The sequence below is a fragment of the Chroicocephalus ridibundus genome, chromosome 21 (genome assembly GCF_963924245.1).
Source record: "Chroicocephalus ridibundus chromosome 21, bChrRid1.1, whole genome shotgun sequence".
NCBI classification, from domain to species: domain Eukaryota; kingdom Metazoa; phylum Chordata; class Aves; order Charadriiformes; family Laridae; genus Chroicocephalus; species Chroicocephalus ridibundus.
Window position 1 is genome coordinate 1011781 of NC_086304.1, and position 27839 is coordinate 1039619.

Here is a 27839-nt window from a genome sequence, read left to right on the forward strand (position 1 = left end):
CTTTAACAGGTAGAGCAAATTTCGTTTTGCAAAGTCTTTTAAAAAAAAAAAGAAAACAACAAACAAACAAACATTGAAAAACAGCCTGCAAAAAGAGCAGTTTGTCTCCTTTACGCCACAACTGCGAGCGGCTGTCCCAGGATTCGGGTGAAGTGAAAAGGCGGGAGCAGCTGCGCCATCTCCAGAGCCATTCCCCTTAGGATCACTTTCAGATTAAAGCTATTCCGACTCCCCCTCTCTCCAGTAATAAAGACGAGTTAGTCTGAATCTGCTTCATCTTCAGATTCATCTGCTTCAAACCCCGTTTCGTAGGCCTGGGCCAGAGTCTGTAGCTCCTCTAAGGCCTCCTGGAAGTCGTCCTGTTCCACTCCGGCAGAGAAGAAGCTGGCCCAGCGCCGCGCGTTCAGCTTCTGCACGTCCTTGTACAAGCCCCGGAGGAGCGTGCGCACAACGGGCGCTGCCTGCAGGGCCGCCAGCACCGGGATGCTGTCAACAGCTGCGGGGAAAACCAGCTTGATTTAAATACACAGATCAAAATTGGTTTCCCTGTTCTACTTCACAGGCAGCTGCTTTAGTGGCTGTAGCGTAAGAGTTGTTCAGCACTCATAGTTTTTGCCATACAAACACTTGAAAGTGAGGGGTCTGCGGTTGTTTCTGTTGTTTTTTTTTAATTCTTTTTTACCTCTGTTAGACCCTACTGTCCCCACACAGAATTACAGATTGGTTCAGGTTCGAAGGGACCTGGAAGACCATCCCGTCCCACCCCCTGCCCTGGGCAGGGACACCTCCCACCAGCCCAGGTGGCTCCAAGCCCCGTCCAACCTGGCCTTGAACCCCTCCAGGGATGGGGCAGCCACAGCTTCTCTGGGCAGCCTGGGCCAGGGGCTCACCGCCCTCGGAAGAAGGAATTTCTTCCCCACATCTCATCTCAATCTCCCCTCTTTTGGTTTCAACCCATTCCCAACGTCCCGTAGCTCCCCTCCCTGCTCCAGAGTCCCTCCCCAGCTTTCCCGGAGCCCCTTGAGGGACTGGAAGGGGCTCCAAGGTCTCCGCGGAGCCTTCTCTTCTCCAGGCTGACCCCCCCCAGCTCTCTCAGCCTGTCCTCCCAGCAGAGGGGCTCCAGCCCTCCCAGCATCTCCGGGGCCTCCTCCGGCCCCGCTCCCACAGCTCCGTGTCTCTCCTGTGCCGAGGCCCCGGAGCTGGAGGCAGCGCTGCAGGGGGTCTCCCCCGAGGGGAGCAGAGGGGCAGAATCCCCCCCCTCGCCCCCCTGCCCACGCTGCTGGGGATGCAGCCCAGGCTGGGGGGGGTTCTGTGCTGCCAGCGCACGTTGCTGGGGCGTGTTGAGCTTCTGATCCATCAACACCCCCAAGTCCTTCTCTCAGGGCTGCTCCTCAGCCATTCTCTGCCCAGCCTGGGTTTGCACTCGGGGTTGCCCCATGAGCTCTTTCAGTTGTAAACTAATTTTAAGGGGCGCCTGTTACCTGCTGAGGGATAACGGGGAGCTTTGTCCAGAAGGAAGCCTTGTCTGGTCAGAAGAGGAGAAAAAAACTGGGGGTACGGAGGTTGGGTATGGCATGGCTGCTCAAGCACGTGGGATGTGCTGCAAGGAAGAAGGTGAACAGAAGTTACCCAGAACTCACTCTACCTTCATTTTCCAGTTAGTGTTCCCTGTTCTTAAAAAAAACACCCCAACAAACAACTGTCACCAACCTGAATGCCCCAGGGAAGAGTGTGTGCAAGTATCGCTGCAGAGCCTCCTCCGTGCTCTCGCAGGCGTGGAGGGGCGAAGCGGGCGGCTTTCCTGCGCAGCTGCTGCAATGACAACCAATTTTTCCAGGGAATGTGACTGAAATCGTCAGTGACAGGCGCTTTTTAGCTCTTTGGCTATAAAATTAGTGTGTAACTGACTAGATCAGTAGACTTTTTTTTTTCCCCCCCCTCTCCGTTCAGCCGACACTCCCAATAGGATTGTGAATGACTCTGGGAAGAGGCCGTTGCTGTTGAGAGTGCCGGAGTTCGGCAGGGAAAGGTGCGGTTCAAACGTTACCTGATGTGACTTTCTTTGCCAACTCCCCGCAGCACAACAGACTGAGCGAAGCAGCCGCTGACCTTCCGCTCCCTGCAGGGAGACAGAAGCTTCCAGGGCACGGCCTGCGGGTGGGCACACAAAGCATCAGGGAGCGAGCAGCCAGGTCGGGCAGGGAAGGGAAGAGACGCCCAGGCAGCCACAACCTGCGAGTCAGAGAGAGCCGGGGGACGAGTCACCGCCTAGAAGACGCCTCCCGCGTCCCGTTATCTGTGCCTGGCGGGACGCGGAGTGGAACAGCAGCTCTCGCCTGCGGCAGCGGCTCCGGTGGAGCTGGGAGGATTCGGGACGGCCGTTCCCTCTGCTCCCACCTTTCTCCCGGAGAAGGTGAGAGTTTCGGCCAGGTGCATCATGGAGCCCTGGGAGGAGCAGAGCCGGTAAGGAGCAGTGAGGGTATCCAGCGCCGCCGCCAAAACTGCGCTGCTGTGATAGTCGAGTGATGCCTGCGGAGAGAGACAAAGGGAGGCGTTAAATTCTTCTGCTCCTTAAACGCTTCTTGTATGTTTAACTTAAAAGCACAATTTACGTTATGCTTATACAGGTTGTGTTTAATGTTTTATCATTATTTAACGATACTTTAAACGTGTATCTAAGTTATTTCAGGTTTTGGCTAAGCAAGTCAGCTGTTTGCTAACAGGGTGCCAGGTTTCTTGTCAGCAGCTGCTTCGCGCTCAGGCAAGGCTGGAGTTACAACCTCTGCACGGGACGAATAACGCGGTAAAGCACTTTTTTCAGGGCCCAAACTGAACGCAGTACACCAACGGAATGGCTGCGCAAAAGGAAACGTGGTAAATGTTTTTTAAAGTACGAAAAAATTATGGGAATGAAAAGCTGATGGAGAAGTCTCCACTAACGGTGAAAAAGCAGGAAGAAAACCTTTTTTCTTCTAAGCAGAACACCATCATGAAAAACAGATTGCTGAAAATACACAGCTGCAGAAAACACTTTTAGAGAGTGGTAAATCTGAGAAAGCTGAAAGGCAGCCACGGTCGGTGTTTCCCGGTGAACAGTACGTACATCACAGTCCACGTAGGGAAACGCAACAGGGGGCTGGGGCTTGATTCCCAGACTCCCCCTGAGCGACATGGGGCAAAAGAGCGAGCTGTGGCTGGAGAGACGGGCGATTCCCAGGGCTGTGTTCATCAGCCTGTAAATGTTCTTCCGAGAATCCTGGGGGGAAAAGAATCCAGCCGTTAGAATCTCAAAGATGCAAACGAGTAACGGCCTCTTCGAGACTGGGCACAAACGCGTCACCACTTCTTGGTTTTCCCCGTTGTTTACTTACTCCCGCGTTACTCGAGACCGGGGTCAAGCCCCAGGTCAGGATTCCTTTTCCTGAATACTCATCACAGAGCAGTTCCGTCACCTTGGCACCAACTCCTGAGAACCCATTGTGCAGGTCGCAGAGGACTTGAAACCCCTGCGTAAAATGACGGCAGCATCTGAGCTCCTACTGAATCTTGAACAGAAAAAATTTTGAAAGAAAGAGGAGTTTGGACAACGCTGTCAAACCTGCAGATAATCACACTCTTCAACATAAAAGTGCAACCGATCTTCCAGCTCCTCTACGCAGCCAGGATCCTGCAGGAGACTTTCACCTTGTCCAAAGGCTTCTAGACAACCACAGTCCCTAAGAAAAAAAGAGGGAAGGGGGGGAAGCTTATTTTATCCCTTCGTAATTCTTCCTTGAAGGCAAAGCTAAGATCCTGTCCTGGAGAACAGATTCTGAGCCGAACCTCCAGGCCATACCCATCGTGCATGTACTGACGGATGACGTAGACGCTCTTGGGATGCAAGCGCACGTTGAGGTAATCGGACCAGAGCCGCACGCTGCCGCCCGAGGGAACCTCCTGGGAAACAGCAAGTCGTGAAGGAGCAGGAGATGCACCTGGAATGGGACAGATGTGAAGAGCAAAGCGCTTTTCAACTCAGAACATCCCCTTGAACAAAGAAAACAACAGCTCTTTTATCTCACCCAATTTCTTAACCTATTTGCTGCTCTTTGACGCAAATTTCTGTAAGCAAAGAAATCTTATCCCATAGTTTTCCGTCTCCCCTCGTGCTCATTCACTGACAAGTCATCCAGCATCAGCCCGCTGCCACAGGCTTGTTCTGCCTTTCTAGAACTCTTCAGTCCTAGCAAGCAGCCTGGAAAAAAGGGACTGAGCGGAGACCCCGCTCTCTACAGCTCCCTGAAAGGAGGGGGTAGCCGGGGGGGGTCGGGCTCTTCCCCCAAGGAACAGGCAGTAGGAGAAAAGGAATGCCCTCAAGTTCTGCCAGGGGAGGTTTAGGATGAATATTAGGAAAAATTTCTTCACCAAAAGGGCTGTCAAGCATTGGAAGAGGCTGCCCAGGGCAGTGGTGGAGTCGCCATCCCTGGAGGGGTTTAAAAGCCGGGCAGACGCGGTGCTGAGGGACGTGGGTCAGCGGGGGTTTGGGCAGCGTCAGGTTGTCGGTTGGACGCGATGATCTTACAGGTCTTTTCCGACCATAACAATTCCATGATTCTAAGCAAACCAACGCCACCGTGACAGCACAAACCAGATAAAACCCAACCAGCGACGCCCAGAAACACCCACACACCTTGAACCGCGGAACTGGAACTTCCCTTTCCATCCCGGGAAGCGTCTTCCTGAGGAAAAAGCCCGGGTACGGCCATCAGGCGACGCTTCGCCTCCTCCTTCCCAGGTGGGACATTCAAGCCCCGGTGAAGGAAAGCCCAGGGGAGCCCGCGATGCCCCCGCCGTACTCACCCCCCGGCTCCCGGCGTCCGGCGGTGCAGAGCCATTCCCTAGGTAGGCCGCCACCTTCCCGTTCCTACAACGCGAACCGGTGGCAGCTCCTGTCCCCGTTACCCGCCTCCGACCCCCGCTTTCCCCCGTGCCCGCACTCACCAGGCCACCGCCGCCTCCGTGCCCGCTCCACCGGCCATCAGCTCGCCCACACCGCCTGCGAGAGAGCCCGGTCACGGCGGGGTGACCCCTCCCGGTCCCCCTTCTTCCCCCCCACGCCACCCCCGGTACCTTTCAGCTCCAGCGCCACCAGCCGCGGCGTGGGGGGCTCCCGCTCGGTGCGGAGCAAGGTGGAGACGCGGAGCTCGGCGGGGCTGCGCGGCGCGGAGACCTGCGGCGGGGGGTGTCAGAACCGGGGCCGGGAACAGGGCGCAGGGTCGCTGTCCCCCTCCCCGCCGGCCCCGGCGTCCGGCCCCCCCCCGCCCCGGCCCCCGGGTCGTTGCGCCCCCTCCGCACCTGCAGCCCCCACCAGTGCGCCCCCGCGCAGCCCGCGTACTGCCCCAGCTGCAGCGTCACCGCCTCCCCCGCCATGGTCGCCGCAGCGATCGCCACCGCTCCCGCCCGCCGCCGCCGCGCAGGAAGTGCGTCAGCCGCGGGGCCCCGCCCCCGGAGAGGCGGAGACCGACCCGGACAGGGACAGGGACAGGGACAGGGACAGGGACACCGGGCTGGATCCGCCGCCGCCGCGGCCTTTATTTGGCTAAAGGGGCCCCGCCAGCCGCTCCAGCTGCCGCGGGTTGGAGCCGCTCAGGAACCGCAGCTCCTCCTTCCCGTCCTCGGTGCGCGCTGCGGGAGAGAGGGGCGTTGGGGACACCGGCTCCCCCGGGGGACACCGGGCCCCCGCCGTCCCGTCCCCCCCCGCTCCCGGAGCCGACCTTTCTCGTGCTGCAGCCACTTGCGCTCCAGGTAGTAGCGGTAGCAGCTCTCGAACTCCTGCGGGCTGTAGTTGGGGACCGGGATGGGCACAAAGGGGTCCAGCGCGTCAAAGCCCTCCTGGAAGGAAAGGCGAGGGTGAGACCCCCCGCCACCGCCCGATCCCCGCCGCGGGAGGGGACGTGGCCCGGCCGCCCCCGAGCCCAGGCGGAGTCCGTCCATAGGAGCCAGGAGGGACGTCTGGGGTCCGGATGGGGCGTGCAGGCCGTGACCCCCCCACGGGCAGCTACAGAATGACAGAACGGTGGAGGCTGGAAGGGACCCTCCAGAGCATCGAGTCCAACCATCACCCCAACCCTGCCCAAACCCCCACTGACCCACGTCCCTCAGCACCGCGTCTGCCCGGCTTTTAAACCCCTCCAGGGATGGCGACTCCACCACTGCCCTGGGCAGCCTCTTCCAATGCCTGACAGCCCTTTTGCTGAAGGAATTTCTCCTAATATCCATCCTAAACCTCCCCTGGCAGAACTTGAGGCTGTTCCCTCTTGTCCCATCGCCTGTTCCTTGGGGTAAGAGCCCGACCCCCCCCGGCTACCCCCTCCTTTCAGGGAGCTGTAGAGAGCGAGGTCTCCCCTCAGCCCCCTTTTCTCCAGGCTGAACACCCCCAGCTCCCTCAGCCGCTCCTCGCAGGACTCCTGCTCCAGACCCCTCACCGGCTCCGTTGCCCTTCTCTGGACCCGCTCCAGCCCCTCAGTGTCTTTCCTGGAGTGAGGGGCCCAAAACTGGACACAGCACCTGAGGGGGGGCCTCACCAGTGCCGAGTTCAGGGGGACGGTCACTGCCCCGGTCCTGCTGGCCACACTCCTGCTGGTACGGGCCAGGGTGCTGTTGGCCTTCTTGGCCCCCTGGGCACACTGCTGGCTCACGTCCAGATGGCAGTTCCCAAACCAGGATTTCTGTTTCTTTTCCATGAAAATAAAGGGCCCATGACTCACCTTTCCCAGCAACTGCTGGGGCAAATAGGCAGAACTGGGTCTGAAGAGAGAGCCGGTCTGGCTGAGGGTTGCCACAATAGCACCTCCATTCTGCAAGGGAGATCAGAAGCCCTTTTAGCTGTAAACGTGGCATGTGTGAACTAGGTACGGACTGATCTGAAACAAGTGAGGGATCTCCTTCTTTGATCTTATAGTTACTTCAATTCCAAAATTCTGTATAATGGACTTCTTGTAATGCTCCTCCGTGTGACCCCGGGCTGCTCCACGTACACGGGCAGCATGGGGAACACATGGCTGGTGTTTCCAGGGCTGGCACTTAAACGTGGCATTCTTACCTATAAATGGCTTTCTACCGAAGCAACTTCAAAAAGGACTCTTCTATATACGTTTAAATCTAAAGACTACCTGTTAGAGATACTAGCATCCGGGGGAGTGAAAAAGAAGCAGAAGTTGTCCTCCTAAAGCAAAACATTTAGAAACTAAAAGTTCCCATTAGTTCAAAAAATCATAAACCGAAGTGTCCTAAGGGTTATCAAATACCTCTCGCTCAGGAAGCGTTTGGCACGGCAATCAAGAAAAGTGTTGTTATGTATTCGACCTGTTCTTATTCTCTTCAGGCGATGTCAGAAACACTGATGGGAGACAAACCCCTACCAGTCGCACTGCGCTCATCTCTCCTTCACTGAAGGAGCCGCGGGACGTTAGATCTGTAGCTCTGCGCTTATCAGCGTGTAGCTTTAATTGCTGAGAATAACACCCCCAAAGGTACAGACCGAACTCACCCAATCGTTCATCATCATCTTCCTTAGATTGTACACAAGCGTCAGCTCCTCTGGAGAAACCTGGTGAAGATCGTCTGTATCACTTTTTTTGACAGCAGTTTCTATCTGAGACATAAATTTCCCTCCCCTATTTTAAATCAGACTGGAAGGATCACGTGCATCCTTTAGATGCATTTCTTTTTTGCTTGCACTTAGCACTGCAGCATTCAGCCTTGGTAACTTTACACAGGGAAATGCCCACACCTTTCCTGCTGTAACAAGGCGCAGATGCACTTTTCTCTTACTGAGAGAACTTTCTTTTGTAAAAAATGGTCTAAAGCATAATATGAACTTTGCAGGTCCCTCCAAGCTAGCAAAGCCAAATGTATGTCTTTCAGGGATTACTACAGAACTGAAAAATGAACAAAACACCCTCCTCTGCTCTCCCTTGCAGCAGGAGTGCAGAAATATCACAGCAGGTCACTTCTTACGGGGCTTTTGTCTTCCTTCTTTAACGTAGTCCTTCCCCAGAGTGCGTTGACACCATCCACTGCCACGAGAAGTCGGAATGAGCCAAGATGACATTGCTGCTTGATCTCTTTCAGCACAACCCCTACAGCATCGCTGGCATTTCTCACGCGAGCTAAACCCTTCAAGCGGGAAAAGGCACATAATTCAGGTTGGTTTTCTGGCTAATATACAATGCTGGCAACTTTGGGCACTGTCTGCCCTTTCTAAGGGGGAAGGAAGATGAAACGACAGTGAAGAGTCTGTCTGTTCCTTTCAAAGGAGCAATCTGGTCTAAGGTACGAGCATCAAAGAGGCAGGAACTTTCAGACTCTAATTTTTGCTTCTACCCACGTTCTCTGTACAACTTCCATCACACCTGCCACAACATTTTTTGCAGCCACCTTCTTGATAGGGAAACGCCTTCCGTTTCCTAGAACTCCTATCTGTCAGATCTTTAGAAGCGATTTGTTCTACGTGCACGATGACGGGATGTTCAATGAAAGGCGAGAGCAAGCCAGAAGCAGTTGTTGTTCCTTACCTGCTCCACCACTTCACCCAGCGGTCTGCCTGCCTCGGTGCTTTCGCGTTTGCCCCACACGTATTTCTTTTGTGTTTTTATCTGCGGTAAGAGAACTGCGATTAGACTGGGAACTCAGTGGCGCAAAGGCAGCCAGGGAAGTCTGGATGGCAAGATTCCTGGTTCTTTGCCAGCGTTAAAGACTAGTGCAGAACCCGGGAGAAGTATTCATTGCAAACAGCCATCCCCACTGTCTGGATTTAAATCCCCACTGGGGATTTAAAGTCCTTTTTCTACAAAAGTGAATTCCAGCAGAGGGTAGGGTTTGTGGGTTTGGATGCAGTAACACACGAAGCATTTCTCGAAAATGAGCAAACCTAGCATTCGCATGGAGGTGCTCAGTGACAGGAAGCCCATGAACGCGCAGTCCCTGAGGGAGCCTGGCAGGCTCTACAAACCTCTTTTAGGAAGCGCTCGTTTGAGGTTTTGAAGTTCTTGAGCCAGAAAGATGCTTGCAAAGGCTGGTCAAGCCGTTCTTTGTTATAGGAAGACTGCATAAGCTCCCTGCAGTTCTTCACCCAGAGATGAGCTGTAAGCAAAATAGAACAGTTGCTTATTTTAAGGCAAAATAATTGTATGAGTTGGGGAGTGGGGCTGTGTTTGTATCTCTCATCCTTATTCTGCTACACTGGTAAGAAAAGTCTTCCACCCTTAGTGGAGAAGACTCTCCCTTGAGAGCAGAGGAGGTCACGCAGGCCCACAGGCGGCGTGTCTCCTGTCATGCTCATCGACAGCAGGGAGCACAAGACTGACTACAATAAACATGTGAGAGCATGTGAAAATAACTTAATTATCGTCTGCTTTATTTTGGGGGTTTGTGCTTTATAAGCCTATGGAAAAACAAAGGGTCTTTCTCCTGAAGCAGCACCTTGCGGATCAGCACGTGCATTTGCTGTAGTAACACCGAGAGCATCGGTGGCCTTACCGTCCGGGACGTGCAGCACCAGCCAGCCCTGCCTTGCGCAGTAGTGAACCACGTGACACAGAGTCATGGTTTTCCCCGTTCCTTTCTCACCATCTCCAACACGGACTGTCAAGGAAAGTCTCCGAAAAAAACACTTACATTTCTACTTGACCGCAATTCTTTTGCCAAAGGCATGCAGGAAGTTCAGAGGTGGTGAAGGCAAGGATGGCATTCCATCGTACTTTTGTTCAGCAGCAAACCAGCCTATAGAGTTCCTTCTCCCCCCAGCCCACAACATCAGGGCTGATGATTCCCATTCCCATTCCCTTAGTTGTGCTGACAGCCCCGATTGTAGATCTGTGCCGTAAGCCAACTGTGGCTTAGAATAAAAGTATACAGGCTTCATGAACTTCTCAGGCTAGCTTTGCCGACGACAGACAGGTGGCAGAACCACCTCCTGATGAGCAAACCACAGCAGTCAGCATAGGACCAGAACATCAGGTGCTTGTATGTAACTGGCATTCTACCACGAGTAAGCGGTAAAAGATACAGATCACATATCTGACAGCTGGGTGCGCAAAGTTGGAGCTTTTCAGGTAAGTGAAAAGCTCTAGAGCTGGTTTCCGCACCATCAGGCAGGCTTCGTTGAAGGTCTTAATCTGAGAAAAGGAACAAAATATGAAGACGACGCTAGGTGCTGGCACACCACTGCTGTTCCTGGCATGACTCTGTCTCCAACCGTTACTCTGCGGGGTCTGAGTGTCCGCTGCTCTCCCCTCCTCTACCAGGCCAGTCAGGCCATCAGAAAAGTCCATCAGGTTCCAAGCGTGACCTGCCCTTGGTGATGCCATGCCGACTACCCCTGATGACTTTCCTGTCCTTTGTGTGCCTGGAAGTGGTTTCCAGCATTAGCTGTTCCATCACGTCCTCAGGGATGGAGGGGAGGCCAACTGGCCTGTCAATGAATCAGAACTTGACCGCCGAGAATTACGAACTCGGAGATAAAGCATCTGTTCCTAAACCCAGGCAGGCAGGCTGCGTTAGCTGCTTACGAAGCCTGACCATCATGATCCGTCTCCCAACAGAAATCGAGAGGCAGGATTTTTTTGTTGCTGATACAAACTTATCTCATGAGATGGCCTGTTTCATATACACATGTAACTGTGGAAAATATTTCTGTAATCCATTACGTACTCAGAAACAAAAAATATTGGATAGAATATTGCCTAAAGTGGAATCCTCACACCCTTCTGACTGTTCTGGTTAGGCTGACTCTTTAGGTGTAGAAAATAACAGTAAGGACCAGGAACAATTGCATTCTTGCAGCACACCAGCCTCCCCTGCTCCAACAGGAAGGTCCTGTGCTTACCCGATGGGTCCCGTTCGTCCCACACACCAGCCCACTCCCTACAAATCAGCTCTACAATAAAGTACCTGCTGCTGGAAGCGATAGGGCAGTCCGTGTGGAAACACCGCTTTCACCTCCTCGAGCGGAATGCTGTAATGGCGACCCTCGTGGTGCTCGGTGTGGTTGGCCTGGGAAGGTAAAATGCAAACTGTAACATTCGGGAAAGTCTGATACCTCTTTTTCTGGAGACGGGAGCCTGTGAGAACGGAGCAGGGAGGGAACGCTCACAGCGAGTGCCTGCTTCCTGAGAGTCAGAAGAACCAGCATATTAAAATAAAGCAGGAATTACAGCATCAGGACACTACCGGGAGATGCTTAGGAGGAGCCTAAAGACAGGACATCCTACGGGCAACACAGGGATTCCTTCAGCTTGTATGTGAACCACTGCGTTCTGCGGGCACCGGTGGCCCTGTGCTTCGTGAATCTTCCATTGGCCCACTTGTACTTCATGAATTTATCTAATCTTCCATTGGCCCACTTGTACTTCATGAATTTATCTAATCTTCCATTGGCCCACTTGTACTTCATGAATTTATCTAATCTTCCATTGGCCCACTTGTGCTTCCTGTCATCACAATACCTTAACAGCAATACGATCCCCTTCTGAGCTCTCTGCTGGATTCAAATTTACTTCCTTTAAGTCTGCAACAAAATTATGTTTCCTGGTTTGTTCTTTGCTGTCTGTCAATAGTATTTCCTGACACGCCGTTTGCCTTGCTAACTAGAACTGTCTGCCTACGAACTCACGACCTGTTTTTTGGGGCAGTAATTCCAAGTCCCTTGCTGTGACATAAGCGGTCAGTATTATTCCTCCAGCAGACTTGCATCGTTCTGCGTTTATTTATAGCGATTACTTTAAGATCTGTCTATGCACTCCCAGACGCGGTCGTTACTGGTATCTGAAAATTTAATACCCGTTTCATGCCTTGTTCTACATCCCTGGTTTTTCCCTTTATTCTATTTTCCTAGCACGCAATACTTGCAAAGCTCTTAGCTATTTACTCTTGGTCTGCTCACCAGCTTTTGTGTCTTGCATAATTAGCACAGGGTATAGAGAGACACCGTTCTGCAGCACTTCCCGTGTGACTTCTAGCAACTTTTGTGCCACGCTTTTTCTGGCTTTTTTAGCAGCTTTGTGCCAAGCTTTGAAGCTTCTGTCATGTCCTGCTCTACCGTTTCTGCGCCTTTCCATGGATTCAAAGTGCAAAAATCTTCCTCTCTATTCTTGTGCATTGCTTCTGTTTTGGTTGAGACGGAATCAGAATATAACAACTTCCTTGTTTTCTTTATTTTGCCTAATAACGATCCAGAAAAAGTAGTTTTATTTACTATCCAGAAAGAAAAGGAAGCAGTCATGATTTCTGCCAGCTTTAGCAGATTTGGGGGCTGATCCAACCTTTCCTTATATTCCTCATTAGCTTCATTGTAGACCCAGGGCTTAATTTACCGAGGCCTAGGACAGACGAGACAATCCTGGTCTGGGCCTGGGCGCCGCCCCGTGCAGCCTGGCCTTCGCGTGGTTTGACCGGATGAGCGGATGAGGGAGGAAAGCTGTGAGAGGGCCTGCTGCCCCGGCCTGGCTGCCTGCTGCCTTCCTCACGTGAAGCCACGCGAGCAGCTGGCCCTACAAGTTTGAGTCCTGCCTGCCTGAATCCTCCCGGAGAAAGGGAAGGGGGTTGACAGGGCCAGGTGCCCCAGCCAGGGGTTTGGCTACTTAGACTCGCTTTGAGAAAGCTGGTCTGCTGGGGCTGGATGGCGTCCACCTGTCGGAGAAGGGGTTCGGCATCTTCGCTCAGAGGCTCGCCAAGCGTGTGACGAGGGCTTTACGGTAGAGTTGCCGGCTGAGGGGAACCACAACCCATCCTGCTCCTACCAGTATGATGCCAACACCAGTAATAGATGCCCAAAACCCGGAGAAGGGTTGCAGGCCAGCAGGAGAGCACCTGGAGTGCAGCACAAAGGAATTCCAGCCACTCCAGCCAGTAAGCCAGCTTCGTCGGTGGCCCAGCTCAAGTGCCTCTATGCAAACGCACATAGCGTGGGGAAGAAAGAGGAGTCAGAGATGTATGCATGCCTGCAGGGCTCTCATCTCATGGCATCATGGAGACAAGGTGGGATGGCTCCTATGACTGCAGTGTTGGAATGGAGGGATACAGGCTCTTCAGGAAGGACAGGCAGGGGAGATGGGGAGGGGGTGTTGCCCTCTACATCGATGACCAGCTGGAGTGCACGGAGTTCCACCTGGGGATGGATGAGGAGCTGACAGAGAGCTTATGGGTCAGGATTAAAGGCAGGGCAGGGACAGGCGACATTACAGTGAGGGTCTGCTACAGGCCACAAGACCAGGAAGACCAAGTGGATGAGGCCCTCTGTAGACAGATAGGAGCAGCCTCACATTCACAAGCCCTGGTCCTCATGGGAGACTTCAGCCACCCCGGTATCTGTTGGAGGGACAACACAGCAGACCATAAGCAATCCAGGAGGTTTCTGGAATGTGTCAATGATAACTTCCTTCTCCAAGTGACAGAAGAGCCAACGAGGAGAGGAGCCATGCTGGACCTTGTTCTCACCAACAAGGAGGGGCTGGTGGAGAATGTGAAGCTCAACCGTAGCCTTGGCTGAACGCCAGGATGAACAAGAAGCTCCTGAACAAACTCAGAAAAAGGAAGCCTACAGAGGGTGGAAGCAAGGATGGGTATTCTGGGAATACAGAGAAATTATCCAAGCAGCCAGAGATCAGGTTAGGAAAGCTAAAGCCCAGATAGTTAAATCTGGCCAGGGATGTCAAGGGCAACAAAAAAAGCTTCTATAGGTATGTCAGAGCCAGAAGGAAGACTAGGGAAGATGTGGGCTCTCTCCAGAAGGAAATGGGAGACCTGGTCACCTGGTATGTGGACAAAGCTGAAGTACTCAACAACTTTTTTGCCTCAGTCTTCACCAGCAAGGGCTCTAACCAAACTGTCCAAGTCACAGAAGGCAAAGGCAGGGCCTGGGTGAACAAGGAACAGCCTGCTGTAGGAGAAGACCAGGTTCGAGACCATCTGAGAAACCCAAAGGTGCACAAGTCCACGGGATGATGAGATTCATCCGCAGGTCCTAAGGGAATTGGCAGATAAAGTTTCCAAGCCACCATCCATCCCATTTGAGAAGTTGTGGCAGTCTCGTGAAGTTCCCACTGACTGGAAAAAGGGAAACATAACCCCCATTTTCAAAAAGGGAAAAAAGGAAGACTTGGGGAACTGCAGACCAGTCAGTCTCACTTCTGCGCCTGGCAAGGTCAAGGAGCAGATCCTCCTGGAATCTCTGCTAAGGCACATAGAAAATAAGGAGGTGATCGGTGACAGCAACATGGCTTCACCAAGGGCAAATCGCGCCTGACAAATTTGGTGGCCTTCCACGATGACATTAGAGCGTTGTTGGATAAGGGAAGAACAACTGACATCATCTACCTGGACTTGTGCAAAGCATTTGGCACTGTCCCACACATCATCCTTGTCTCTAAATTGGAGAGACGTGGCTTTGATGGATGGACCACTTGGTGGATAAGGAACTGTATGGATGGCCACACTCAGAGAGTTGTGGTCAACAGCTCAATATCCAAGTGGAGACCAGTGACAAGTGGCGTGCTCAGGGGTCAGTACTGAGACCGGTGCTGTTTAACATCTTTGTCGGAAACATGGACAGTGGGATTGAGTGCACCCTCAGCAAATTTGCCAACAGCACCAAGCTGTGTGGCGCAGTCGACACACTAGAGGGAAGGGATACCATCCAGAGGGACCTGGACAGGCTTGAGAGGTGGGTCCATGCAAACCTCATGAAGTTCAACCAAGCCAAGTGCAAGGTCCTGCACCTGGGCTGGGGAAATCCTCAGCACAAATCCAGGCTGGGCAGAGAATGGCTGAGGAGCAGCCCTGAGAGAAGGACTTGGGGGTGTTGATGGATCAGAAGCTCAACACGCCCCAGCAACGTGCGCTGGCAGCACAGAACCCCCCCCCAGCCTGGGCTGCATCCCCAGCAGCGTGGGCAGGGGGGCGAGGGGGGGGATTCTGCCCCTCTGCTCCCCTCGGGGGAGACCCCCCTGCAGCGCTGCCTCCAGCTCCGGGGCCTCGGCACAGGAGAGACACGGAGCTGTGGGAGCGGGGCCGGAGGAGGCCCCGGAGCTGCTGGGAGGGCTGGAGCCCCTCTGCTGGGAGGACAGGCTGAGAGAGCTGGGGGGGGTCAGCCTGGAGAAGAGAAGGCTCCGCGGAGACCTTGGAGCCCCTTCCAGTCCCTCAAGGGGCTCCGGGAAAGCTGGGGAGGGACTCTGGAGCAGGGAGGGGAGCCACGGGACGTTGGGAATGGGTTGAAACCAAAAGAGGGGAGATTGAGATGAGATGTGGGGAAGAAATTCCTTCTTCCGAGGGCGGTGAGCGCCTGGCCCAGGTTGCCCAGAGAAGCTGTGGCTGCCCCATCCCTGGAGGGGTTCAAGGCCAGGTTGGACGGGGCTTGGAGCCACCTGGGCTGGTGGGAGGTGTCCCTGCCCAGGGCAGGGGGTCGCACTGGATGATCTTTAAGGTCTCCTCCAACTCTAACCGTTCTATGGTTTTGCTTTTCCCAGTTCCTTGAGGGACTCTTCATGCACATCTGCTGCAGCTCTGTTGCAGACCCATGAATTCTGCAGCCCCGGGATTCTTGCTGCGTGTCGGTCTCCCTCCCTTCAGACCAGATTTTCAGTCTTTCAGCATGCAGCAGGCCTTTTCTCTTATCTTTTTCCCTCCCTCTGCTCTGAAAAGCCCATGGTAACTACATCTGTATTCCATACCTTACTGAGGGATGGTACTTGTAGGACAGGTGAATGCGTCCTGTGCTGTCTGCTTTACCTCAGTACAGCCGCGGGGTTTGAGGTACGCACAGGTTTGCCAAAGGTACCGTTTGGTAGCTTCAGCAAACTGCTATCATCTAAGCTGCTTGAGTTGCCGGTCTGGTGTTTATTGGTCAGCAAATCTTAGCAACAGGAAGAACATTTTAAAAACCTGGCTAGTGAATAGCTCCTGTGCAGTAAGGAGATGTTACTTGGAGACAGACCAAAGAGGAGACCTACTGCGAGAGACTTCGGTCTTTTTCCAAGCAGAGCTGCATTTCAAACTCTGGGCTGGATTCCCTAGAGTTCTCCTGCACGTGTTGGGACATGGACTAACAGCACCTGTGTTTTTGCACAGCAGTGTTTTCTGTGGACTCCAACAGAAGAGTAGTACTCCAGAGACCATTTTCATTCTCGGTTTCATCACTGATTGCTGCATAACCTTGGGTAAATTCCTTCACACTTCAGCTCCTACATCTGTAAAGTGGGTCAGTATCTTTATCCTCATGTTTATAGTCACTTTGTGTTTTGCTAATGGAAAGGTATATAAAAGCTAAGTTGTACTAAAAATTTAATTTTCATCTGGTCTTCTTAATCCATTTTTAATGGGACTTTACAGTGCACAAGCACGGGTGCAGTCAGAGCTATCAGGTTTGCTGATGAAGCGAGCCAGCAGAACCTCTCTGCTGCAACACGCGATCTGCAGTACAGCAAGTCTGAGGAATGCTGATCTGATAAATTAATACGCAATGGCGGTTGTCGCCAAACATCAGGCACATGAAGTCAGAATGCCACAGCCAGTTGCCTGGCAACGTAAATGGTAGGCACAGGACAGTGGGGACAATCCTTGCCATCTGGACTCTTCTGTGCAATCTATAGAGACACTCGCATCACGTGAGTAAGATCATCTGCATGCTGCTGTTTCCATAGAGACCCCAGAGGAATCAGTATTGAAAGACTCCAATTACAGAGGCAGCAGAAAAGCACCTCAAAGGCTTATTCCATTCATTTATTCCACTTCATTCTGTGCTTGAGACGGAGAGTGTGAGGCTGGAATTATGATGCTGGAGAGCTGTGCTGCGCTGAGGTCATCTGGGGTGTGTTTTTTATCCTCCTTCATAGCCAATTTGGGGAGGTTAGTCAGGGAAGAATAACCCTGGAGTTGAAATTAATGGTGTCTGATGACAAGATGAGCCACATCTGAGCTTCTACAATACACAGTTTATCTCATCTGTGCAACTATAGCAAAGGAATCAATACTTGTTCCCGGGAGAACAAGGCAGAGGACCAGCCCTGTCCTGTTCAAACCCAGGCAGGGGCACTGCAGAGCGATGGCCTCTTCTCCTCTGACCTGGGGACCGTGGTCCAGATGCCTGTTATTAGGCCCAGGCACTCCCTTCCCTTACGTTTACTAGAACAACACAATCCCAGTAAGCTCCAGCACGTCCACAGGGAGACTGGTAGAATTTAGGCACTTGCTGTCTGACAGTAACAACTGGGGCAGCAACTCACCGGGTCATTCTCGCTGGTACAGAAAACTGCTCTTGGTCTTTCTGCCACTGTTTGGACATCCTGGCTGGCGACGTAACTTAAGCAATCCTTGGCTGCTGTATGGAGGGCATACCCATGGTCCAACTATGGAAAGAAAAAGGCAAACAGGCAACAAACTTCTCAGCAGTCAAAGATTACGGGTAAAACATCCAGTCAGTAGTCTGTTTTGTGCACGCGTTGCATGCACAGTATGATTGGGCCAAGGTAGCATGCAATACAGAATAGAATTCTCTGCTGTTAGAATGAAAATTCATCACTAGAATGTAAATTCGTCATGAAAACACACACGCTTTAGAACTACTTTTCACATTCAGATGGCTGCTTCTAAAGCATTTCCATTCACTTCCGTTGGCTACCACGGTAAGTCGCCTGGGGAGCCAAGCCCTGTACCTGGAAGAGTTGTCACCTTCAAGATTGCTTAAGAGCGCAAGTTCAGCCATTAAGGTCTAATCGCTGGGAACTTCCCACAATGTTTCTGCCTACACTGATGAATAGTAGCTAGTACCTTGAAAATTCAAGCTGTCTAGTAATCCATAATCACATAAATTATTGAGGGATTAGCGCAGCGCTGCCCACTATTTGATATTTATAATTACATTCCCTGCACTGATTTTCCTAACCATGTCCCTGCATACAGACTCTTTGATTATAATACAGCCGTGGCTGAGAAACCGAAACAGCCGGCTAAACTGATTAATTCTTTTTTCCAGAGACAGACTGCTGAAGCATGCCCGTAAAGCCCAGCCGAAATAGGCGAGAAAGCGAGTAGTAGAAGGACAAGCGTTTTCTCACGTTATGGTGAAAGAAAATATAAGCATTTGTCAATGAATTAAAAAAGCGTACGCTCCAAACAGAGGTGGTGACCAAAGCAAGCAAAACCGAAAGCCACCCTTCATATTACTGACTGCAACAGTTGCAGGCTCCAACTGTAAACACGGCACGTAGTTTCCTATTTTGTCTGTCTACATAGATGAGAACAGCCATAAACTGAAGTTTAGAGGCAGGAGCAGCTGTTTCAGTTCTCCGTGGCATGATGCAACCCTGCTGTCATCTGCCTTTTCCTCCGGGGGTCATCTGAAAGCCACATGGGCTCAGAAGACAGCGTAATGTCAGATTACCCCACACCCTGTGTTAAACACACAACGGACTCCCGAATCAGCACTTCGGCACTCGCTCCCCTTATAGGGAAGGAATTAAACGGGTTCGTACTCGACGCTGGATACCTATATAACAAACTACCGCAGTGTAAATTTGGAAGATCTGTAAACATTCACTTTTGTCACCACCTTCTCTTGTTCCTACAATGTTCTTTTCCTCCTCAAATCCAAACGATCAGTTAGGATGTCTTATTTGGCTATGTTTAGTCAAGTCCACAGAAGCAACTTAATTTACAGCCTAGATTAAGGCACTAAAGTGCTAATTTAATAAGTGAATAACTACTCATGAGTTAGAGCATGCAACTATTGTCACCTATTCACCCTGAAAGTGTGAGACCTAGGTCATTCCTGGCCTGGAACCATAGTCCCTCTCATTTTCTTTGAACATCCCACATTCCCTCCTCCTCAAATCTCAAGTGAACATCTTGGGGCTGTGAGCTTTGCTCAGTTAAAAGAAAAGGCAAGCTCACTGCTCCACGGATACCCCCTCTCCGGAGCGCCACACAAACCCTTGTCCCTGAGCTGTGTAATGGTGAATGAAAATTAAGCAAGGATTAACTCTTGCTCTGAGTGTGCTCTGTTTTTAAATGAGCCTAGATACAGCTCAAGACTTTAGCCGAATGATACTTAGTCAAACCCGTATTACCGATACACTTTTTTAAAAGCACAATCTCAGCAGATCAGCAGGAGTTGGATTCTCTGTGGTACAAAAGCCAGTTCCTAGAAAGGTCTCTGAAGGGAGCAGGGGACAGCACAGTAAGACAGGATGCAAGTGTGGAACGGGCTTTGTCTTGAAGTCAAGCCATGGATCACAGAATGGTTTGGGTTAGAAGGGACCTTAAAGATCATCTTGTTCCAACCCCCCTGCCCTGGGCAGGGACACCTCCCACCAGCCCAGGCTGCGCAAAGCCTCACCCAGCCTGGCCTTGAACCCCTCCAGGGATGGGGCATCTGCAGCTCCTCCAGGCAACCTGTTCCACTGCCTCACCAACCTCACAGCAAAGAATTGCTTACTAATATCTCATCTAAATGTACCTCTCTCAGTTTGAAACCGTTATCCCTTATCCTATCATTACACTCCCTGCTCCAGAGTCCCTCCCCAGCTTTCCTGCAGGCCCCCTTCAGGTACTGGAAGGCGGCTCTAAGGTCTCTGCAGAGCCTTCTCTTCTCCAGGCTGAAGTTCTCTGTTCTTGCAGCCAAGTACACAGAATTTCTATTTTTCCACCAACAGAACACATCACATCTTTAAATCACTACATCTTCCTCCCGGAAGGATACTGTTTTAGAACATCACTTCTTTAAGCCTTAGCATGAAATGTCTTCCTCAAAATCACTGTGTAGCCTTGTAACGCTTTGGAACTTTTCCTTTGTGCACTGAAGCTTGCGCTGGGCTGTAGAAGCAGCTTCTAAGTACCTGGAGACGTGAAATCCTTCCGAACTCTCTGAACCGCTACAAAATCAACACAAGATCCTAGAGTTATCCTGAACCGGAGAGATACAGACTTGCCTTTTTTGAATTACTGCGTTTGCGTTTACAAAATTCATGCAGAAGTGCATCTGCATTTTTAACAGGCTACAAGAATACCTTTGAGTGACCTCAAACACCACTGCTCGTGCATTAGATATTCCGACTTTATGGTAGCAACGTGCCACTTGGTCCCTCCTCCTGAACAAAAGAGAGTGGCTTATCACTGATCCCCTTGGCTTCACGCGGAACGCCAGAAGCACATCTGTGTACCTTTCTGGCTCGCTGTAGAGCTCTGCATAGTAAATCCTAACACGTGCATGAGGTTCTCACGTTTTTGCATCATCTTTTAACGCAGTTTATCCTCCGAGCACAGAGTGGATTTTACAGTAAGTTTCTGTCTGCCAAAGGGCAGCGGAGTCTAACTCGGATCCCTGAAATGGCAGCAAACTATCACGTGGTACATGGAGATTAATCACAAAGTCATGTGCCATAAGGTGGAGCTGTTCCTACATGTTTCCACATATCTTAAGTCTCTAGAAAAGACTGTTTATTTCATAAAGGCTGCCATCATACGAACAGTACTGTAAAACCAGAGTCTCGTCTCTGGAAACAAGTAGTTCTACAGTCATCCTCTAAAATGGCTGCATGTCACTAGGTACTAGCAAAAAAAACATCAGAAGAGCAGAGCAAACAAACCAACTGAAATTCTTTACCGTTAAGAAGTCATTCCAGATCCGCAACATTAACTCATTATGCTGTTTATAATACACGGAGGCTTTACCGATAACATAGTGCTGCTGTGTGGTTGTGGCAGAGCTAATATTACTACACTACTGCACCCGCCTGACGTGCTGAGCCGTCTTCGGCACAACGATCTTCCCACCAGCGACGCAGGCTTTGTAAAAGGCTGGTGGTGGTTCTGTGTAACGGGCTTCTTCCTTCCCAGCAGAGCAGCGCAAGCAGACTCTGTTTTCTGAGAAACACTTGCATGGAAGATGCATGATTTCAGCATTCTGGACGCTGCAGAACGCTAAGCTTCAGTCTTCTAACAAATGTCTCGTTTAAGCCGGCTATCCAGGCTCGCTTGCATGTAGAGAAACGTAGAAGAAGGAACAGCCACACGCTGTCTCCTTGCCCATACGGGGAGTTTACACAACTGGCTTATAGAAGGCACCAAGTTTTTAGATGACGAACGTAAGACAACTCTCACTTTTTACAGTTGTAAATGGTCATTCCAGTTCACAGGACAGCTGGAAGCAGCATCACGCTATTCCAGGACTTACCTTTAGAGGATGGTAGACAAGGCCTTTCAGACTTCTCAGCATTTTCTCTGCGGAAACAGAATTGGATTTTTTAGGATTTGGTTTTTTTTATTTCTTACATTTAATATATCTTATGCTAGGAGAGAATTGTTCCTGCCCAAAAAGCTTAAAGTCTAGGCACACAACTACTTCAGACAAACCGTCAGAATGCTCTGCAGCAGTACAGGTGACTACTGGTAACCAGCACCATTTGCCCAATAAAAAAATATTCCACTAATTCTGTTGCCTTTTTTCAGAGGGATGTTTACAAAATCACTTACTCCATGAGTAAAGATATTTCATTCCTCTAGTGAGGAGGACAGATTCTTTTACTGGGGAAGAGCATCTGTTTTGACTGCAGCTGCTCAGAGATGCAAGAGCAAGGGCTACCCAGTGATTCTTCTGAAGAAAGTGGAATAATGCAGGGACTGAAGATGCTTCTGTGTTTCCAGCTTCATCCCAGTCCTACATTAATACCTACTGCTCAGCCACCTTTGATGCAACAGGAGAAAAAACCCCAAAACAAAACACTTGAGCAATTCTGATGCAAAAATAAAGGCAAAAATGTAAGTAAATTAGTTAAATCTGTCATCTCCGCTGGCATTCAAGGCCGCCTTCGTACCACTTCCTCAGGAGAAAATAACAACAGTACCTAGCAAAGATCCTTTAGGAATTCTTGGTTGCAATAAGTTACACAATGCGTTCAAAGCGAGATAATTACCTTGTGATTCCTTAGAAGGAATAGCTGTCTTAGTGGAGTCGGTGCGTAACTGCAGTGTTAATGCTAAGCAAGACAAAGATGATTTAACTGCACAGAATGGCACTTACAACTGTTACTGCACAGAACGAGAAAATAACTCCACACCGAAGGACGTTAATTTTGTAAAGATGCTTTACATTCTTTCCTCTAACAATCAATGCACAACACATATGTGAAAACTAAGCCCCAGGTTCGCTATTTCAAGAATAAATGAAGGTATCCGCCTGTGGAGGCTTTTTTGGCCATTTTGCTTTGCCATGCTCGCATGTACAGCGGACGAGGAAGGAGAAACTCTGCCCTGTGTGAGAATGCATCCCATTTGTTCCAAATCACAGTTTTAACAGTAAAGAAAGTAGGGATGGAAAAGCTGTTTTCTCAAACACAACTAGTAAAATCAAGGAGTCACAAAAATCTGAAAGTTTCCGTTTATTTTGGGCACCTCTAACATTGACAGAATTCTTGAACGGCTACTTTAACCCAGGCTGTGGGGGTTCCTCTCCGGGGTTTGTCTGTCCGTGGCAGAGGAGCTTCTGTAGAAGAGCGGATCAAAACTGCGGCCATTTCACTGATTTGGCCCGGGATCAGGTTAAAGACCTGCCCAGCTCAGCGTACCGTTCCATCCTAGAACAAAAGCCTGTCTGCTTGTGGCCTTTGGGAAAGGACTTACAGGCCGGAATGTAACTTGCTACTAAAAACCATGCAGAGAACCCTGAAAGTGACACTGTCAGAGATCATGAAGTAATCCTCACCTCTCCAGAATAAACTGAAAACACGTTTCTGGTTGCTTGCTGTCCGCACATTCGCTACAAGCGCCAGAAACACGGGAGACGGGCACAGCTCTGAGCTGGCTGCGGACGGTCCGTGTCCCCGCGCCTTGTCCCCAGCGCCCGCCCCACGCGCTCCCCGCCGCGCCCCGCGGTTCTCCCCCTTCCCAGGCACACACGGGGCTGAGGGAACGGAGAGGCACCGAGCGCACCCCTCAGCCGCATCCAGAAACGGGGCCGTCGGAGAGAGCCGGGAGAGCTGAAACCTGCCAGGGGGAACCAGACACGACCCAACGGCCGCCCGGCTCGCCGCAGGCCGCTTCCCTCCTCCTCCCCCGCCGCCGCTCTGCCCCTTCCTGCCGCCGCTCTGCCCCTTCCTGCCGCCGCCGGCCGGCCGGCAGGGCCGCGTCCCGGCCAGCGCCCCGCGGGCCCCACCGCCGCACGGCTGCGCCCAACCCGCCGCCGCCGCGCCTCGGAGCCGGGCCCTGCGGGCGGTCCCCCCCGGCCGCCCCCGCACTCACCGCTGGCGGCGGGCCCGCCCCGCTGACAGGATCCCCCACGCCGGAGGCCGCGGATGACGCCAGGCCGCTACGGGTCCCGCGCAGGGACAGGCGGGGCGGGGCGGAGCGGGGCGGGGCAGCCCCTCCCACCGCCGGGCGAACGGCGCCGACTCCGGCGGGGGCGGGGCTCGCCCCGAGGGGTGTGGCCGGGCGGGGGCGTGGCCGGGCGCGGGGCAGGCGGGGCGCCGGGCGCTCGCTCGCGGTGGAGCAGGAGCCGCCGCCATTTTGGTTTCGCTGCCTCGGCTCCGAGCAGGGCTGAAGCGGCGGCCGGTCGGTCCCGGTCCCGCCCTGGCCCCGTCCGCGCCGGCGGCTGGGAAGATGCGGCGCGGAGGAGCCCGTCCTCGGCCCCGGCCCTGTTGTCGCTGACACGGTACGGAGCGGGCGAGCGAGCGGGCGGCGGGCGGGGACTGGGACCGCCTCAGGCCCGGAGCCCGGGGGGAGGGGAGGCCGGCCGGGGAGCCGCCGCGGGGGCCGCCCCGCCCCGCACCGGCGCCGAGGCGCACGCTGCCCCGCATCCCCGCCGCGCCGCGGACCGCCGCGCCGCCCTGGGGCCCGTTGGCGGGCGCGGGGCATCCCCGGCGGCGGGGCTTGCCGGGGCGGCGGCGGGGGATCCCCGGCGACGGGCGTGCGCGGGGGGGGCCCCGGCAGGGCCCGCGCCCGGAGCGGAGCGGAGAGGAGCGGGAGACCCCAGCGAGGCCTCGGCGTGAAGCGGGGCGGGGGATCCCTGACAGCCGGGCCCGCGCCGGGAGGGGGCGGGGGATCCCTGACAGCCGGGCCCGCGCCGCGCGGGGAGGCGGGGGAGCGCCGCCGGCGGGGCCCGGGGCGGCGCGGGGGGTCCCGGTGACAGGAGCGCTGCCCCGGGGCGCGACGGGACGCCCGGGGTAGGGCCGGGGTCCCGCGGGGGCGGGGGGGCGGATAGCCGCGCTCCGGCGCCGGGCCGCGGAGCGGGGGGCGGGATGTCGCCTGACAGCCCCGGCCCCGGGGGAGCCCCGCGGCGGCCCGGGGCCGGGACGGGGGGTTTCCCGGTGATCACGTCTGCGGGCAAGTCTCCGCACCCCGAAACTTAAATTTTCCTGCAGGGCAGAGGCGGTGGGATGAGCGTGGTCCTGCCCGGAGCGGGGCAGGGGGAGCCGAGCGTGCTTTGGCGGATTCACATTTTTTTTGGCTCGTTGGGATCTTGGCTGGTTTACTGGGTCAGTGGCTGGTGGACTTTCCTGCTTGCAATCCACCCCCCAAAAAGCATGCTTCTGCTATTTTACTTTCATTGGATTTTCAGACCTGTTTTAGTTTTACTGACCGATAATTTGGGATTAGATGGTTGAGCCTAATGTATTTTAGCCTTACCTATCTTTCAGATCAGAAGCCAAAATGAGTTGCTGTCCTTTTCTTCCTGTTAGATAGTCTCCTGGCTTTCTAACTTCTGCTTTGCGCCTTTGGTTTGTGGTTCCTTCACCCTGTTAATTACCTAGCAGAGAACTAGGAGCTGCTTGGAATGTGGGTTTCCATCAGATGGCCTCAGGACACGCATTTGCTCTCCTGGTAGTTGTGTGTTGTCAGGAGCCAGAAAGGGAAACGGGAGGTAGTGGGTTCTGACGCTGGCTTTCCAGTCTCGTTAGGAGAGATTTGGGGAGCGGGGACTGCGGGTAGAAATCTGTTGGTAGAAATCTGCAACTTTACTTTCATACATTTAAATCTACTTAGTTTTCATTTTCAGCAACAGTGTGTATCTTTTTTGCATCTTTTGTTGTTTATTTTGATTGTCTTCCTTGCATTAATGAAGATTGCACCTGCAAAAGCAGTGTTTCCCAAGAACATTGTGGTTTTTGGTGTGAATCCTGAAAGATATGTGTTTTGTGTGGTCATCCTTGAGGACCTTGAGACCATCCCTGCCGCTTCTGCCTCTGCGTGAATGGGGAAGTTCTAGCAGCTGGTTGAACATATGGGTAGAGATGGGCTCTAAAATCATCATCTGTCTGCCTACTTGAGTTCTTAAGGAGCATTCTTACTCGAAAATTAAAGCTTCGGCAGCATTTCTAAACTGTATAAGAGTGTAAGACAGATTTTTATTTTGAGGGGGTCTAAGTACATCTTGGTTTTAAAGACATAACTATCGCAACTTCTTTTTCGACTTCAGTTGCATTTGATTGCTACAGGCAGTCATCAGTCATCTAAAAAGCACTGAATGTTTGAGCGATAGTAAACAGTGAAATAATTTGAGTCATAATTTACAAAAAGAAGATGCTTGTTTTCAGTTGTTTTCAGAAGTTTAAACTGTCCTTGAGGATACAAAAGACCGGTTTAAATAGTTGGAGCAAGAGACAGGCTTATTGATGTAAATTATAATGCTGTTGTCACAAGAGAAAAATGGAAATAGCACAAGTGGTTACTGAATTACAGTTATTTTTAACAGGTATTGTTGTCAAATGGATTGTTGACTTTTTAAAGAAAATTAATTAGCAAGAGGTTGACTTTTGCCATTGTGGACACATTTCTTCCATTTCAGTGAGGTCATGTGCTCTCACAGCTTTCCAAAAGAAAAAAAATAATCTGATATGCAGACCTAATGTGATTATTTTGTGAAAGGAAAATCTGTATTTCTTCCTAATTTTCTGTATGACAGCATTACCTGTCGCGCAGCGTGGCTCACATGGTGTGTATGGCCATCCTAGCACTGGGGTGGTTTTGGCATAGGCAAAGGCATTGTTTGCACATTACATCAGGAGTTAAAGGTGAGATACTGGTTTCCTGTGTCCCCCTTATGTTATCTTTTACTAGGTGGGTATAAAAGAGTTTTTTTCTCCAGAAAAATCCATTGGAAGGCATTAGATGTTTAAAAAATACTCGCATACATAATCCAAGGTCCTTGAACTTCTGTTTTGGTGACCTCCTGTGGTCCGCGTTGCTGCTTAGGATACATGATGTGGAGAAATATAGTGGGGGTTTTATGACACATTTTATTCTCTTTTTGAGAAAGAACTTCTGAGTGTGGTAGCTGTCTTCTGTAACAGAAGAAAGACGACAAGAACGTGAGAGGGGATTGTGGGAGGCCATAGAGTTACTAGTAATACTCTGGGATTTGAAACACTCAGCTGAATTTTTTTTACTGTCCCCTGGAGCTGAAGCGATGGAAAGAACCAAAAGGCAAATACTCACCTTCCAAATATAAAATCACAATATGTTTTTGTCAACAAAAGAAGTAGCAGAAATAAAGATGATGTAGTAAATTGGACAGAGGAAAAAAAAATCTCATTTAATATTGCTAAGAGGGCAGAGGAGGAAACGTCTGTATGAGCTGGCAGTAGAAGTAAACCCTTGGTATTTTTTTTCAGGAAAAGCAGGGGATCAAAAGAATAGAAATCTTAGCAGATGATGGGCAAAAGGGGCTTTGGGTGTGTCAACAGGGGAATAAGAATGAATAATAGGTATTAAAACTGTATATGGCATTAGAAAAATCATTAATGAACACCATTTATTTCTAGGTAGCACGTGTCAAAACGGATGTTGAAATGCTTCCCAGTTAATCTTTTTGGGGAGGAACGATTACAGGAGGGATTTGAGACCTACGGAGTCTACTGGATGAGAGACTGGAAGTTTGAGGAGATGGTTAGGACATGTCTTGATCATAATTTGTAAGGCTGTGTAGAGATTTGATACTAGATGATTCTTACTGTAGCAAAACTATGTTAGTCTAAGATCCCATGGATGAAAGTTGTTGCAAAATGTGGACTGGGTCTTGGAATAGAGTCCCCAGGGAAATGGCACTTTCTTTCATCCAAAAACAGTCTTTAAGTAAAAAATGTTGATGTTACTTTGGAAAGACCTGCTGTGAGTCTGCAAAATGTGAGCGGTGGGATAGGACTTGCTGAGCGGAGTTCTTGGCCTGATGTGGAATGCCACGCAGCTTGATTAGAGCGGTGCTTTCTAGTCTTAGAAGTTCTGAAGCAGTGTGGTTAAATGACAGTGTGCAGGCTTAGAAAAGACTTGATTGTGGGGTGGGCCATCAGGCTCCACTGCTTTAATTTCAAGTTAATCTTATTGGGTGCACCAGGTGGATATAGTGCTTTTCTTATAACGGTCTTTGTAGTGGAAACATGCCAGGATCTCTTCCAGGGGTCGCTATCATCAAAGCGGGTACTTTGCAAGTCTGTAGTCCATTTTTCTGACTGGGAGAAGCCCAAAGTATCATTAAAAATATGACTTGCAAATTAATGGAACAAATGTGGCAAGCAAAGACACAGATATGTACCTTATATCACGTGGGTAAATATAGTTTTAGGTCTTGAGAGTACCAAATCAGGGTAAATTCATGCAAGCTTTTATAGCTGCCTCTGAACTATGGCTGTTGTCATTCAGCTGCTCATTTGCATTGACATCCACAAGGAGATTTTAAGGCACAAGCTGCAAGAAGAATGGTAAAGATCCTGGTGCAAGCGGGGCATACACAGTGTGAAGAGTAGCAGAGAGGAAGCAACGGTATTACTTAAGTAAAAGGGGAAAAAAATAGAAGAGAACAGATATAACAGTTGTCACTG

General features: G+C 51.5%; 4 protein-coding genes across 19 annotated transcripts in view; 2 read left to right on the forward strand and 2 right to left on the reverse strand.

The window, feature by feature from the left end:
• The window catches only part of LOC134525850 (GON-4-like protein), a 34583-nt gene extending 32367 nt beyond the window's left edge, over nucleotides 1-2216 (forward strand). The window contains exon 32 of one of the 3 annotated variants that reach the window (XM_063357120.1): nucleotides 2080-2216. The gene's annotated coding sequence lies outside the window, so the exon portion shown is untranslated. Of the gene's footprint in view, nucleotides 1-9; nucleotides 145-2079 lie in introns of those variants that run through there. The other 2 variants (XM_063357119.1, XM_063357121.1) reach the window with 2 other exon arrangements.
• On the reverse strand, nucleotides 10-5445 carry MSTO1 (misato mitochondrial distribution and morphology regulator 1). Of its 9 annotated transcripts, none has more exons than XM_063357133.1 (14): nucleotides 5335-5445; nucleotides 5110-5209; nucleotides 4981-5035; nucleotides 4840-4903; nucleotides 4670-4718; nucleotides 3836-3974; nucleotides 3599-3716; nucleotides 3372-3506; nucleotides 3104-3256; nucleotides 2398-2529; nucleotides 2048-2232; nucleotides 1711-1812; nucleotides 1482-1600; nucleotides 10-496 (listed from the first exon to the last, which is right to left on the reverse strand). In XM_063357133.1, the coding sequence occupies exons 1-14, from the start codon at nucleotides 5407-5409 to the stop codon at nucleotides 258-260; spliced, it is 1665 nt and encodes a 554-aa protein (XP_063213203.1). In that variant the 5' UTR covers nucleotides 5410-5445; the 3' UTR covers nucleotides 10-257. The 9 variants fall into 9 exon arrangements, 8 of the variants coding, with proteins under 8 accessions (XP_063213203.1, XP_063213202.1, XP_063213200.1 ...); XM_063357132.1 differs by having other exon boundaries at nucleotides 2048-2268; XM_063357130.1 differs by having other exon boundaries at nucleotides 3823-3936; nucleotides 4670-4903.
• Nucleotides 5446-5547: 102 nt separating this feature from the next.
• On the reverse strand, nucleotides 5548-23404 carry DAP3 (death associated protein 3). 5 transcript variants are annotated; one of them, XM_063357144.1, is made up of 14 exons: nucleotides 23269-23343; nucleotides 21945-22007; nucleotides 21206-21252; nucleotides 17259-17381; nucleotides 10933-11034; nucleotides 10049-10157; nucleotides 9520-9612; nucleotides 8993-9123; nucleotides 8556-8636; nucleotides 7999-8157; nucleotides 7529-7588; nucleotides 6747-6836; nucleotides 5754-5871; nucleotides 5548-5664 (listed from the first exon to the last, which is right to left on the reverse strand). In XM_063357144.1, the coding sequence occupies exons 3-14, from the start codon at nucleotides 21245-21247 to the stop codon at nucleotides 5579-5581; spliced, it is 1194 nt and encodes a 397-aa protein (XP_063213214.1). In that variant the 5' UTR covers nucleotides 21248-21252; nucleotides 21945-22007; nucleotides 23269-23343; the 3' UTR covers nucleotides 5548-5578. The 5 variants fall into 5 exon arrangements, with proteins under 5 accessions (XP_063213214.1, XP_063213215.1, XP_063213211.1 ...); XM_063357145.1 differs by lacking the exon at nucleotides 23269-23343 and adding an exon at nucleotides 22733-23093; XM_063357141.1 differs by lacking the exon at nucleotides 23269-23343 and adding an exon at nucleotides 22960-22987.
• A 115-nt stretch (nucleotides 23405-23519) lies between these two features.
• The window catches only part of ASH1L (ASH1 like histone lysine methyltransferase), a 63118-nt gene continuing 58798 nt past the window's right edge, over nucleotides 23520-27839 (forward strand). For both annotated transcript variants that reach the window (XM_063357115.1, XM_063357117.1), the window contains exon 1: nucleotides 23520-23677. The gene's annotated coding sequence lies outside the window, so the exon portion shown is untranslated. The remainder of the gene's footprint in view (nucleotides 23678-27839) is intronic.